Source organism: Mytilus edulis, chromosome 5 (genome assembly GCF_963676685.1).
Source record: "Mytilus edulis chromosome 5, xbMytEdul2.2, whole genome shotgun sequence".
Classification (NCBI taxonomy): domain Eukaryota; kingdom Metazoa; phylum Mollusca; class Bivalvia; order Mytilida; family Mytilidae; genus Mytilus; species Mytilus edulis.
This window is the reverse complement of record NC_092348.1, coordinates 50,164,168-50,178,404: the sequence shown is the minus strand read 5'-3', so window position 1 is coordinate 50,178,404 and position 14,237 is coordinate 50,164,168. Positions and strand designations below refer to the sequence as shown.

The 14,237-nt window shown below is 30.9% G+C and overlaps 1 protein-coding gene across 8 annotated transcripts in view; it reads left to right on the top strand.

Moving 5' to 3' along the window:
- The window catches only part of LOC139525446 (adenylate cyclase type 2-like), a 74,591-nt gene that overhangs the window by 12,670 nt on the left and 47,684 nt on the right, over positions 1-14,237 (top strand). For 3 of the 8 annotated variants that reach the window (XM_071320782.1, XM_071320780.1, XM_071320783.1), the window contains exon 3: positions 13,830-13,970. In XM_071320782.1, the coding sequence (XP_071176883.1) occupies positions 13,830-13,970 (141 nt within the window). Of the gene's footprint in view, positions 1-2,761; positions 3,134-3,472; positions 3,612-10,570; positions 10,775-13,829; positions 13,971-14,237 lie in introns of those variants that run through there. The other 5 variants (XM_071320781.1, XM_071320784.1, XM_071320787.1 and 2 more) reach the window with 5 other exon arrangements.

Here is a 14,237-nt window from a genome sequence, read left to right as displayed (position 1 = left end):
TTTTTGGGGCCCTTTATAGCTTGCTGTTCGGTGTAAGCCAAGGCTCCGTGTTGAAGGCCGTACCTTGACCTATAATGGTTTACCTTTATAAATTGTTATTTGGATGGAGAGTTGTCTCATTGGCACTCATACCACATCTTCCTATATCTATATAAAGTATCTACCTGCGTTTTTTTTAGCCATGGTCTATACGAGTTACCTCAAAGTTGTTACAAACAGAGTCTCATGGCTTGGAGGTTACTGCTTTTTGTTATAGGTGGTCATTTATTTTCAAAAGTTACTAATGTGAATACTTTTTACTTCTAAAACACGAAGGATTGCGAAGATTATATCTTGTCCATATTTTTAAATCTATTTTTCTGTTTTATATCTCTAATTAACTTGGAATCTCTTTTCTAAGTTCCTGCCAATATATCTGTGTTCTATTTTTTAAAACGTAAGAAATTAATAGGTTTCTGGAACTACTCAACCGACAAGATCATAGTTTATTTCAAAAACAGAGCCTCTGTCACCATTACCAAATTCTTTAAGTAACATTTAGAAACAACATGTATACAGCTATGACGCTAGACAACCACTTGATGAGATTCTGGACTTGAATTTCACACATGAATATACAAATGTTAGATTGTTTTTTTTTAGGTTTTAAGATACGTTTCTCTATTTTATCATTCCAAACTGTCCGATATCACGAACGAGACCAAGAATACAGCATATTATTTTCAACTTGAAATATAGGGTTGTCTTTCTTATGTTAAGTTTCAAGAAATGCTCCTGTTTAGGACTAATTTGTGGTGAGAAGTGCGTCCCCTATCCCGTGACACAATCAATTATGGGATGTGAATTGTTTTTGTGTGCTTATAAAGAAAAATGTTTCTTTTTTAAATCCATTTGGCACTTGGAATTTTGTTTAACATGGCGAGATAAATTGTAGTGTTTATTGAATTTTATGTTTTTGGTAATATATGCCTTTTGCTCTATACAAAATAATACGTACGAAGTGCTGAAATAAATGTTCTTCCAACTAATAAATGCCCGATAAGATGATTAAACGTTTATCGTAATTTCGCAATTTGACCGCAAATGGATGTGTACACACTTGGATAAACTTTGTAGATAATAGTCCTCTTGAAAGGATAAGTTTTTAAATTCACACTTGGAATCTAGGAATGTGTCAGTAAATTTGCAACCAAAATGAATTTTGAATTGTGAAGTTCTCTCTTTGATGTTATCAAGAGCTCCAAAAGTAGGCGTGCATAGGTGCATATGTGCACTAGGCGTGTCTGAAAACCGACCCTAGGTGGTTAACGTCCCTCGATGGTATACTTTTAGTGTCGATGTAAAAAGTCTTTTGTTAATGAAGATCAGATTTGACAGATGCACCTTAATTATGTACTTTTTAAAACTTCAAATTATATTTTAAATGCAACATCTAAGCAGCTCAAACAAATAAGAATAAAAAAAGAAATGATCATGCATCTTAATCTTTAATTGTGTATTGGATATTGATCTGAATACAGTCTTTTGGTCTTAAAAAATTATTCAGTTTAAATTTAATTTAAAAAGAAAAAAGGTTTGATAAAGTTATTGATTAAAAACAAATTAATAACAGACTGAAACTAAATGTAGGCGACGCCCTATGATCGCAAGTTGTCTTGCTGCCGTGACATAAATGTCGATCGCAGGCTCGACAGAAATTGATAAGGTATGTGTGTGGGAATATTGCCAATGAAACACTGTTCCATAAGAGACCAAATGATGCAGATGTGAGCAACTATATCATATGTCACCGTGTGGGCTTCAATGAACATTGTGCAAGCTACAAACTGCCCAATATGACCAAATTTACAATCAATCGAACGAAAAATGATATATTGTCGAAACTGTGAAAGTCCAGGTTTTGCTACACTTGACATTATCAATTATCCATGACAATGAACAAATATAATTAAGTTTTGCTTACTGTCAGTACATCTGATAACCTTAACAAACCTAACGTGACCAATGAACCACAAAAAAGTCAAGCTCAGACAAAAACTGCTAGACAGACATGCACACCTTACAATCATTCCATACAGCAAATATATATAGTTGACCTAACATTAAAAATAACAGGGGACAAACTCGTGTTTCTGTATATTTTAACGGATAGTATCCATGTTTTCTACCTTCAGAAATGTAATTTTCATTTAGCAATTCTATGTCTTACATACTATATATAGACGAGACCAGAATCATTCCTTTCCCTACATCGTCTAATGTACTTCTGGGGAGATTTCATCATACAACGTCATTAACAAAAATTTGCAACAAGGCACGATCTCCTTTAATCCATATCTTCTGAGCAAGGATCGAGAGTACGTAAAGTAAACGCAAATCTTCGAGAAAGTTCAGAGAATGTATAAGTGCCCCCCCCCCCCCCCAAAAAAAAAAAAAAAAAAAAAAAACTAAAAAATAACGAGAGAAATATTGAAGTGTTGCTTATACAGAAATCTCCATCCCACATCAGATTTCATATTTTAGGAACGATATCGGATGATTCTCAGTTTGTGATGTAAAAACTTGCAAATTCCTGGTGACAACGGATGATAGTGTTAAAACATCCGAACAAATAAAAATCGACATTAAATATCAAAGAGTATAATACAGTTAAATGTGAGAAGATTAAACATTTTTATTGACAATCGAATAAAACCATATAAAATAGCACATAATACAGACCATCAAAATTAAACTTTTTAGTCGCTAGTTGAAAGTATTTGATTTATAAAGTTCACCCTAAAGGTGTGAATGTTGTTTGTTGCGTTGCTATCATTCTGTGACCACGAGCGAAAAAGGGAATAATGAAAGTTGTAAAAGAAAATGGCGGATATGCTTAATGTTAAAGCCTTGAATCTGGAATATGAACTCTGCAAAACAGACCAAAAAAACTGTTCATTGGTCCGGTGAAATCAATAAAATTGCACCAGAAAAATGTGTGGAAAATTCAAAATTAGGAGCAAGCAATAAAACGGGGAAGATCAACGAGGAAATCGAAATAAATTACGGAACTGAAACTGGATTCTGTGATGACTTATTTAAAATTGAAACTCGACCTTTTGCATGGAGGAAGTATTATCCATATCATACTAAGGTTAATATTTTTTAACATGAAACACCACACAATAGCTAATATTGTGACTTGGTTGCATGCTGAAATATGAAAATGAATGATTATGTGTAGAATGAAATGTACATGTATATTAGAACTTGAGCCGGACTCAACGGATATCTGTCCATATTATCGATAATTAGATTCATAGATAACGTCCCCAAGACTTAGTTGACCTGCATGAAACTTTTCCTAATTTTTCTTCATTGTCTACAAAAATTCGTTACATCTTGTATATCAATATATTATGTACCAGCTAGTATGTCCTAATATCGGATCTCTGCGTTAGAATGATTTACGGAAATTAAGTCCCTGCGGCGGTCTCGTGTCTTATAATATAACTTTCCGGTTTTTGTTTGCGATGCTTTCCAAACAAACAATTATTTACGGAAAGAAGAAAACATCTCAATTAAGTTATCCCGTGGTAGGTCCTATGCCTTGTAACTTATATAATTAGGAGGTCAGTAGTGTACAATACATGATCAAAACAAATTTAATTTAACCAGAGACATATATATGTCTCTGATTTAACCTAGCTTCTCTAGAACAATTCAGTTTTGCAAATTAGCCTGCTATAGTGCTATATTATTATATGATCGGACATTGCATATATAGAAGGTTATCATTGCATAAACAGGTTATCCTCTAATGCATTTATTTTTTGGATTTTTTTTTATAATTATTTGTATACATTTACATAGTTTTCATCTTGATTCTACAAGAAAACCATTAGGGTCTACTTGATTCCATCACTACTCACAGTAAGTCAGTCTTTGTAGATATCACATGGGATGAAAACACTGTGAGTGAAATTTAAATCGTGCAGCATGTAAAAATATTATAAAGCAGAAAAACACACCAGTACCATATTAACATAATTCTATAAAGGCATGCCCCAAAAAAATCATTGGAGACGATCAATGCTCATAGGGAAATAACCTGTCGACTCATGATTTTTTTCCATATTTAGCTCACCTGGCCTAACTGGCAAAGTGAGCTTTTCTCATCACTTGGCGTTTGGAGTTGTCTGTTGCCTTTTATAAAAATCTATTCTTAAAACTACACAATCGTCATTGGGATATCTAGTTTTAAAAATGTGTCCAATGACCCCGGCTACCAACCAAAATGGCTGCCATGTATATAAAAAAGAACAGAGGTAAAATGGGGATTTTGTCTTATATCTCTGAAACCAGAGAATTTAGGAGCAAATCTGACATGGCGTAAAATTTTTCATCTGCCCTGAAATTTTCAGGCAAAAACAACCTGTTAACGTTGTTGGGTTGCTTCCACGGAATTGCTAATTTGAAGAAAACTTTGCAGTTTTGGGTTATTATCTTCATTATTATAATAGATAGAGCAAGACATATTGGTAATTTTTTGTTATCTTTTACAAATATCTTCTCTGAAACTATTGAGACAAATTTAACCACACTTGGCCACAATCATAACTAGGTAGGGTATCTAGTATCTAGGATAATAAATGTGTCCGATGACCTAGCCTACCATCCATCAAGGCTGACATGGCTAAAAATAGAACATAGGGGAAATGCAGATTTTGGTTTACATTTTTGAAACTGAAGCATTTAGAGCAAATCTGAATAGGTTCAAATGTTTATCATGACAAATCAGGCAATCTGTAGTTGGTTTGCTGCCCCTTAACTAGTAATTTTAAGGAAATTTTTACAGTTTTAGGTTTAACATCTTGAATATATTTAAAGATATAGATAAACTGTAAACAGCAATAATGTTCAGTAAAAATGGTCAACAATTAAGACAGCATAGTCAAAGTGATCAATTGACCCCTGAAGGAGTTATTGCCCTTTATAGTCAATTTTAACAATTTTGGTAAATTTTAGTAATCTTAAATACAAAATTTTCTCCTCTGAAACTATTGAGACAAATAAAACCAAACGTAGCCACAGTCATCATTGGGGTATCTTGTTTAAAAATTGGTGTCTGATAACCCTGCCTTTCAACAAACATGGCCAACATGGTTAAAAATAGATAGTAGGGATAAAATTCAAGTTTTTGTCTATTATTTTTTTAACTATTATATGAAAGGAGCAAAAATGTTCAGAATAATGAGCAATACCAATTGTCCATATACGTCAACACTGTTATACAAACTCTTATAGGAGTTATTGCCTATTATTGACAAATTTTTCCAATTTTTAGCTCACCTGGCCCAAAATGGTAAAATTGTTAATCAGGTCAAGATCTTTCTGCTCTGAAATTTTCTGAAATTATTTTCAATAATGACGATTTTGACTTTTACCGTTCAGGAGTTATGGTTCTTGAAAGATTGAAAAATGGCATTTCCAGTCGTGTCCGTGCATTTACTCATGAACTGTTCAACTAAAGCTTTTCAAATTTTAATATGTTGTTACTGATGACAAAATGGAGGTTAAGTTCAATAATGTCGATTTTGACTTTTACCATTCATCAGTTATGGTTCTTGAAAGATGGAAAAATGGCGTTTCCATTCATGTTGTTGCTCATGAACCATTTAACCTAAGCTTTTCAAATTTTAATATGTTGATACTGATGACAAAATGGATGTCAAATTTGATATTGACGATTTTCATTTTCACCGTTCATCAGTTATGGTTCTGGTGATATTGGCAGGACACAAATAAATAACAGGCTATTATTTGAACTTGGAATTATTTTTAATTATGGAATTTGCATAATTTCTTGTGTTTAAAATTTTTGATAAATTCCATGTAATATTTGGTATTATGATCTTTTGAGCGGTTAATAACACTTTCCATACAATGTATTTTGGTTAGATAGTGTTGTGCGCGACACAGTACATTCTATTGAAAAATACTATTTTCTTTGTAATAGAAAGACAAAGTGTTGTGCGCAGCACAGAACATTTCAGTACAGAATAAAAGTGGAATTTATTGAAAATTTCAATAACAAAAAATCAAGCAAATTCCATAATTAAAAATAATTCCAAGTTCAAATAATAGCCTGTTAAATGTTAATAAATCCGGTTTGCTGTCATTGTGACAGCCTCTTGTTGGTTATTATCTTGAATATTATTATAGATAGAGGTAAACTGTGAACAGCAATTATGATCAGCAAAGTAAGATCTACAAATTAGTCAAACATAATAAAAATGGTTATTGCCCTTTATAGTCAATTTTTTACAATTTTTCGTAAATTTTTGTAATCTTTTACGAAAATCTCCTCCTGAAACTACTAAGGCAGATTTAACCAAACTTTTTCACAATCATTATTGGGGTATGTTGTTTAAAAAATGCATCTGTTGACCCGGCCAGCCTATCCAGATGGCTGCTATGGCTAAAAATAGAACATGGGGGTAAAAAATAAATTTTGGATAATAACTTTGAAACCAAAGCATTTAGAGAAAATCTGACACGATTAAAATTGTTTATCAAGTCAACATCTATCTGCCCTGAAATTTTCAGATGAATCAGACAACCAGTTGTTGAGTTGCTACCCCTTAATTGGTAATTTTAAGGAAATATTGCCATTTTTGGTTATTATCTTGAATATTATTATAGATAGAGATAAACTGTAAACAGCAATAATGTTCAACAAAGTAAGATCTACAAATAAGTCAAATGACCAAAATGGTCAGTTGACCTCTTCAGGAGTAATTGCCCTTTATAGTCAATTTTACCAATTTTTCATAAATTTTTATAATCTTTTACTACAAGGACAAAATGTACCCAAATTTGTCCACAATCATCATAAGAGTATCTAGTTTTAAAAATGTGTCCGATGACAATGCCCGCGAACCAAGATGGCAGACATGGCTAAAAATAGTACATCTATAGGGTAAAATGCTATTTTTGGTTTATATCTCTGAAACTGAAGCATTTAGAGCAAATCTGACTGGTGGCATCAGATTAAGATATATCTGCCCTGAAATTTTCAGACAAATCAGACAACCAGTTGTTGGGTTGCTGCCCCTGAGTTAGTAATTTTATGGAAATTTTGCAGTTTTTTGACATTATCTTAGATATTATTATAGTATCTAATGATATCTTATACTATAAATTATGATTTTAACCTTATTTTACATGATTTCCAAAGCATCGGTAAATACAGGTGAGCGACACAGGCTCTTTAGAGCCTCTAGTTTTAGTTCCCTTTTGGTCCATTTATACCTCTCATTTTCTCAAAGATTACTCTTTTTAGGTCAATAAATAAAAATTCTGGGGTAACTTTCATTCATTTATGAACTTGAATTTGAACAAGGTGAACCAACACCTGAAGTGTTTATCGTGCAGTTGGGTAATAGTGGGTGGATACCGAAAAGGTATTCACAGTTGTCTTTCACTATATAAGTAAAATAAAACATTAAAGACAACAACACCCATCAATTGCCGCATGGTATGAGTTTATTCTGGTCAACATGTTTCTCCAACAAGGGTGGCGTCTTCAGGACAATATTACACATGAAATCAAACAGTGAAGTACAAATTTTGCGGTTGTGTGGTTTGCCAAACAATAGAGGTTGTTATGACGACTTTATAGATATAAATAGAAAGTGAAAGTAAAATAAGAATATAGTTAATAGTGAAAGTTGTAGTTGTTCTCATGGAAGTTTCTAGTGGTAATATAGTAGAAATGATGAATGTTTAATTTAAGTTTCAGCATAATTTTACTTCGTTGTAAAAATTGTCTAACTGATCATTTCTTTTATTTTTTAAACTGCCTAGTCTAGTTAGTTTAATATTCTGATAGAAATATGTCAACACCTCTATTTTCCTTATCATTTCATTGAAAAAACGATCCCTTTTGCATACCTGTTTAAAAGTAATATTGTTATTGGACTGCTTATCAGACTTTTTACTAAATAATGATAATTTTTATTATATTTTTACAATTTTGTCTAATATCTTGAAAACCATTAAAGAAAGATGGGCAGTTTAAAAAATAAAAGAAATGATCAGTTAGACAATTTTTACAACAAAGTAAAATTATGCTGAAACTTAAATTAGACATTCTTTTTTACCATTAAACAACTATATTTTTTCCACTCTTTTTTGAGGTTTTGACAAAAATTAAAAATTATTTAGAGAAACTGAAACAAAAAAAGAGACTTTTGTTACAAATTTTTTTCTCGTCTACAATGTTTTTGAAAATGCCCATAGACCTTCGTGAGTATCAATATAATTATTATTTCTAAAACATAGAAACTGAGACTACATTGGGGAGTCTAATTAATTGTTATATCGGCAGAGTTTGTTAGACTACATTGGGGAGTCTAATTAATTGTTATATCGGCAGAGTTTGTTAGACTACATTGGGGAGTCTAATTAATTGTTATATCGGCAGAGTTTGTTAGACTACATTGGGGAGTCTAATTAATTGTTATATCGGCAGAGTTTGTTAGACTACATTGGGGAGTCTAATTAATTGTTATATCGGCAGAGTTTGTTAGACTTCATTGGGGAGTCTAATTAATTGTTATATTGGCAGGGTTTGTTAGACTACATTGGGGAGTCTAATTAATTGTTATATCGGCAGAGTTTGTTAGACTACATTGGGGAGTCTAATTAATTGTTATATCGGCAGAGTTTGTTCGACTACATTGGGGAGTCTAATTAATTGTTATATCGGCAGACTGAGTTTGCTAAGAATTGCAATTCTCTGTTGGAAAGAATCCAGGTTCACAGACAACAATTTCATATATGTTGGCAGAATAGTTTAAAGTTTTGGGACCTTTATACAAGTTGCCAGAATAGAACAAGTTTTAGGACCATTACAAAAATTGGCAGAGAAATTAAGTGTTGTGACCTATATAATGAAGTTGGCAGAATAAATTATGTTTTTCTTATCAAAGTATGCAGAAAAGAGTAAGAGAACAACTCAAAACTGACAGTACTACTTTGTAGACAGTAACTTCTTGCCCATGTGTATTGGTTTTCAGCAATGTCTCTAAGGACTGCATCAACAACTGTTAAGTTTTCTGCTTTTAGTTAGTTTGATAGGAACTACTTGTGATAGATCAATGTGTTTTGTTTGAAGTTGCATTACTATCAAAACATATCAGTTTGACAACAATTGTGAGGCCCTGCCACCTAGGCCATGTTCCAGGGTCAAATTATAATGTTAAGTTTTCTGCTACAGTAGACAATATTTTTTCTAAAGTTACATTATTGTCTGTACATCTCAGAATGTCAACCATTTAGAGGCCCTTCCCATTTATTGATCCAGCTACTTTGAATTAATTAGCAATGTTGCTGTCCATCAGATTGTCTTTTTCTGAATATCATGCAGACTGATGAGGCGTATCTCCATTGTCAACAGTTTATTGTTCTTTAGAAGCAACTATGATAACCACATTTAAAAACTGGCAAACAAAATCATTTTCATAGCCAATATTATTATATGTCCCAATTCTGATCAATTAATTTGTCCCAATTTTTTAAGTAAACTCCTCTTACTATTATTATGACATATACATATGTACATACATTGTCAATCAGTCATTTTGCCTGATGGCTGCCATTTCAAATATATTTAATCAAAATATAAAGATAGTTGAAATGGCATATATAGCTCTTGGATATAATTGTTAAATGTAACACATCATTATTAATGTCATATTTGATTGCTCTTATTGTCACAGAAAAAAAAATGTCAAAAGCACAACCTTAAAAAGACCAATTACAAAATATAATGACACGTTTAATATCAGCTATATATTTGTTTAATACATGTACCGGTAATAAAACTATCCAATTTTGTTTTTAAGATTAAGATACTTAATAAAAAATTCAAAATCACAATGAAATTGTAACATCAGTGAAATGAAAGTTTTAGGACTTTGATTCATCCATAGAAAATGGTGCATTTTCAAATAATTTTTCACTTTAAAAAAAAAGGAGAAAAATTGAATAAATCGAAATATACCATGGTAAATTCTATAAGTGTATGAGCTTAATACTCACACTCATATTTCATAATATGAGCTGCGACGGATAGAAATCGACCTGATACAAATGCATGAATGAAGAATAGAAAAACAAAAATAAAAAGTAAAAATGATAAAAAATTAGTCTGGCTTCCAAATAAGAAAGTCTATCTTCGCCTTTCTTAAAACTTGATTAAAAATAAAGGAATTGGTTTTAAATTACCAACTTTTGCTTCATGGTGTTAAACTGAACATTGGGTAAAGTATAGTAAATTAATTAAGTGAATGGAGTTAAAGAAAATTGAAATGACAGATGGCTTTTCCTTTCACCTACACCAAGTTCGTAGCAATAAAAATTAATTTGGTTACTGGCTTTTCGTGCTTACTCTTACATAGCCAATCTTTCCACTTTTATCTGACAAGTTTTATGTATCCCCTACAGCCACATCATGTCTTAACTTTAAAACTTGTCTATCTATGAAGAAATAATTTATATATTTTTTTTGTACAACCTTTTAATTATACATGTTCATAATTATGCAATACTGAATACTTGATGTTGCCATTTCTGATGTGGAGTATTCTCTTGTGAAATACAATCATAAATATAGTGCATTGGCCAATGATTTCCTCATAACTAATTGAAACCTAGGAGTTTGTCAATAATACCCAATATGGTTGGATGTAGACAACAGTATCGTAATTTGCTTGATGGAAAAGAGGATGTAAGTTGTTCAAACTTTTATACATATTTGTTTACACATATAGATTTATTTGCTCTCTTTAAATTTATAGTATATGTAATTGAAATTATAGTTTTAAATATTTAAGTTTAGTTATACATGTTAAACTTGAGAGAAACATGATTTTTTTTTCTATTGAAGACTTGCTTTTCCCTTCAATTAATTTATGATTTCTATACAACAATTTCACTATATATTTCCTTTATGAATGTAGCAAAAAGTGTTTTTTTTTGTGTGTGTGTGTAATTTAAAATAAATAAGTATACTTATTTGTGTATCAACATTTTGGTCAGAAATCCAAGTTATAGATTTTAAACATTTTCCTGTCTTTTATGAGAAATTGTTTTGGGTGAAAGATTTTAAAATTTAGTTGAAGTCCATTTAACACCTTTTATTTCCTGTTTAGTGTATAAATCCTATTGAAAAAGCAGTAGATATAATCAGTTACTCTGATTTTCAAAACCTAATAGATTTATATGTTCTAAACTCATATTAAACTTAAATTGTAAAGGAGAAGGTCCGGTAAGGGCTAGTTTTGGGCTAAAATTCAAAGTGCATTTTTCAGATGAAAGATTTTTGACATTTTTTAAACACTTACATGTCTACTTCAGTTGATTCATTTAGTTTCTGTAAAAGATTTGAACTGATATGGTCATTAAAGAGACTCAAATTCAAGCTTAAGTATGAAAAATCAATCAAATATGGCCATAAAATGTCACTATACATGTACTATGGTTTTTGTCTAAAATATGAGTGGCAACATTCATGTTCAATCTAAACCTTATATATGTTATGTATAATCATCAAATACAACATTTATTATAATATTAAGGCTGAACACAAATGGGTCCACTTCTCTTTTAGACAAAAAACCGTCTTAAAGTTGGCACAAATGCTAAAATTATAAAGATTTCAGTAATATGGCATGAATGGGTATCTGATGCATGTGTATTGCATAGTAAAAACAACAACCCTTACTTATGGAGCTAAAGTATTCTACTTTTCAACAAAAAAGCTTAAACTTTACTTGTCAACAAATTTTTAAAAACGCTATATGTTGGGGCCAAAAAAGTGCCCTCCTGGGCCTACTCCTTTGAAATTTTGCAAGCTTCCACTATAAAAATATTTGTGTATCCAAGTTCTTTCATATCCTGCAATCTTTGTGTCTTTCTGTCTGTGTCTGTCTTTCTTTCTTTCTGTCTGTCTGCCTGCTTTAGGGTTTAATAACATGTTAAGTCTACTCTGCTTCTTCAAAGTAGAAGGTTTTTATTCTATAATAAAATCAACGGTACCAATTTTGTTGCACCAGATGCGCATTTCGACAATACATGTCTCTTCAGTGATGCTCGTGGCCAAAATATTTGAAATCCAAAGCATATATAAAAGATGAAGAGCTACCCATATCATAGGTTTTGGGGCCAAAAAAGTTAGATATAAAATGTTTTTACACTTACAGCTGATGTTCATATTGTCCTGATGTTTATGTTTTAGCTTAAATTTGCAAAATTATTCTGAGCTGAACTGATTAATCAATTATTTAATGTTTGACTATATTGAATATGGTACCTTTTTCTCATGCCTCCTGCAGTGTCTCTCATCCTGTGATGAAAGTTTTGGTAGACATGTTATTTGTTACTATGTTACATATTTGTTTTTCGTTCATTATTTTGTACATAAATCAGGGCTCTTTGAAATTTTGTTTGAATTGTCTTGTGACATTTGTCATTTACAGGCTGTTAATAGATGACTATAAGGTATGGGCTTTGCTCATTGCTGAAAGCCGTACAGTAACCTTTAGTTGTTAAGAGGCTGTCCAAGTAAATATCAGGCAAAACCTATGATATGGGTGGCACAACATAATTTTTTTCCCACTGAATTTTTGGATCCAATGCAATATTTATGTCATACAAAGGATATATATGTCAAAGATATTTTTTAATCATTAGTGGATGGCTCAGAAAATGATTTTAAAGTTCACTAACAATGCAACAAAATTTTGTACAAAATGAAGAGTTATCTCCCCTTTTCAATGAATTTTCAGTGCTTTCCATGTATTTTTTTCTCTTTATTTGTTGCAGTTAATAAAAAAACAAAATGTAACTGTGAGAAAGAATGAATTTGTGAATTTTTTTTTGAAAAAATTTTGAAAACAAAATATGTCATGTGCCATCCACTGCCTAGTTTTTCCATGGACACCCTCTTAATTTCTTATCAATTTTGTCTCTTGTGAAGAGTTGTCTCATTTGCAATCTTACCACATCTTCATTTTTATAAATAACTTATTTACTTCAAATTAAAACAGATATCTTAATAGAATACAATATATCTTATATACTTTGTTAGATATCTTATATATGTTATTAGATATCTTATTTACATTATAAGATATTTTATTTACATTATAAGATATATGATGTACATTGTAAGATATCTTGAAATTGAATAAAGATAAAAATGGCTAGTAGGGTGTTTATTTTGATACTTTTAAAAGTACTCTTTTTACTTCAATATCAATTTAATTCCTATTAAACATTTTATTGCAGTGTGAATTAATGATTTAGAATAATAATTATAGCAGTTGGTTTAAGTACTTATTTTCCATAACATTTGTTGTATCATATTTATAAATTAAAATGATAAGATCAAATTATTGGAGAGCTCTGTCTGAAATTGATGTGATTCAAGTGATTTCGATGAAGAATTTTATTTAAACATTTTATAATGGTAATATATTTTTTTTTCATTTTAGAACTTTAATCAGTGAATGCAACCATTGATTTTGAATATAGATGTTATTGTCTATTCACATGTTTTATTTAAAGAAAATTTTAATGATAAAATAGTTTAGCTTTATATAAATAATATAAATCATGATATCAAAATAAAAAGTCAAACTTTGGAAAAGACTATATAAACTTTACTATAAATTTATAAGGAAACCTTTTTTTCCCATAGTTTTATTTTGTAATTATATGAAATACACAATTTTGTTTTCATTGCTAACTAATTTAGAAATAATTTAATCTTTGATTTACAGAAAAAGTTTGAGGTGCTACAGATTGAGCCAATTTACCAAAGCTATATCATACAGATCCAGAGGCCCTTAGTGGTTGGATATATTGGTTTAGCTGTAGCCATACTACTTGGAACTGTGATCTACCACATAGCCAATGTACAGGTGAGTTTGTGGCTGGTTAGTTGTGCTGAAAAATGTGATGTGAGTTTCAACTATTTAAAACTGAATCCACAAAGACTTAGCATGGTAGTACAAACCTAAGTATCTTCTCTGTATTTAGAATAGTCAAATATGTGAAAAATTGTGAGTATAACAGGAAATCATAGAAAAAGTTAAATCCTTTAAAAAAATGTATCAGATAAATTTTTCTATTCTTTTATGTTATGGAAGGTTGGGTCCTAGAAAGAAGATAGTACCCTGTAGTCTTTT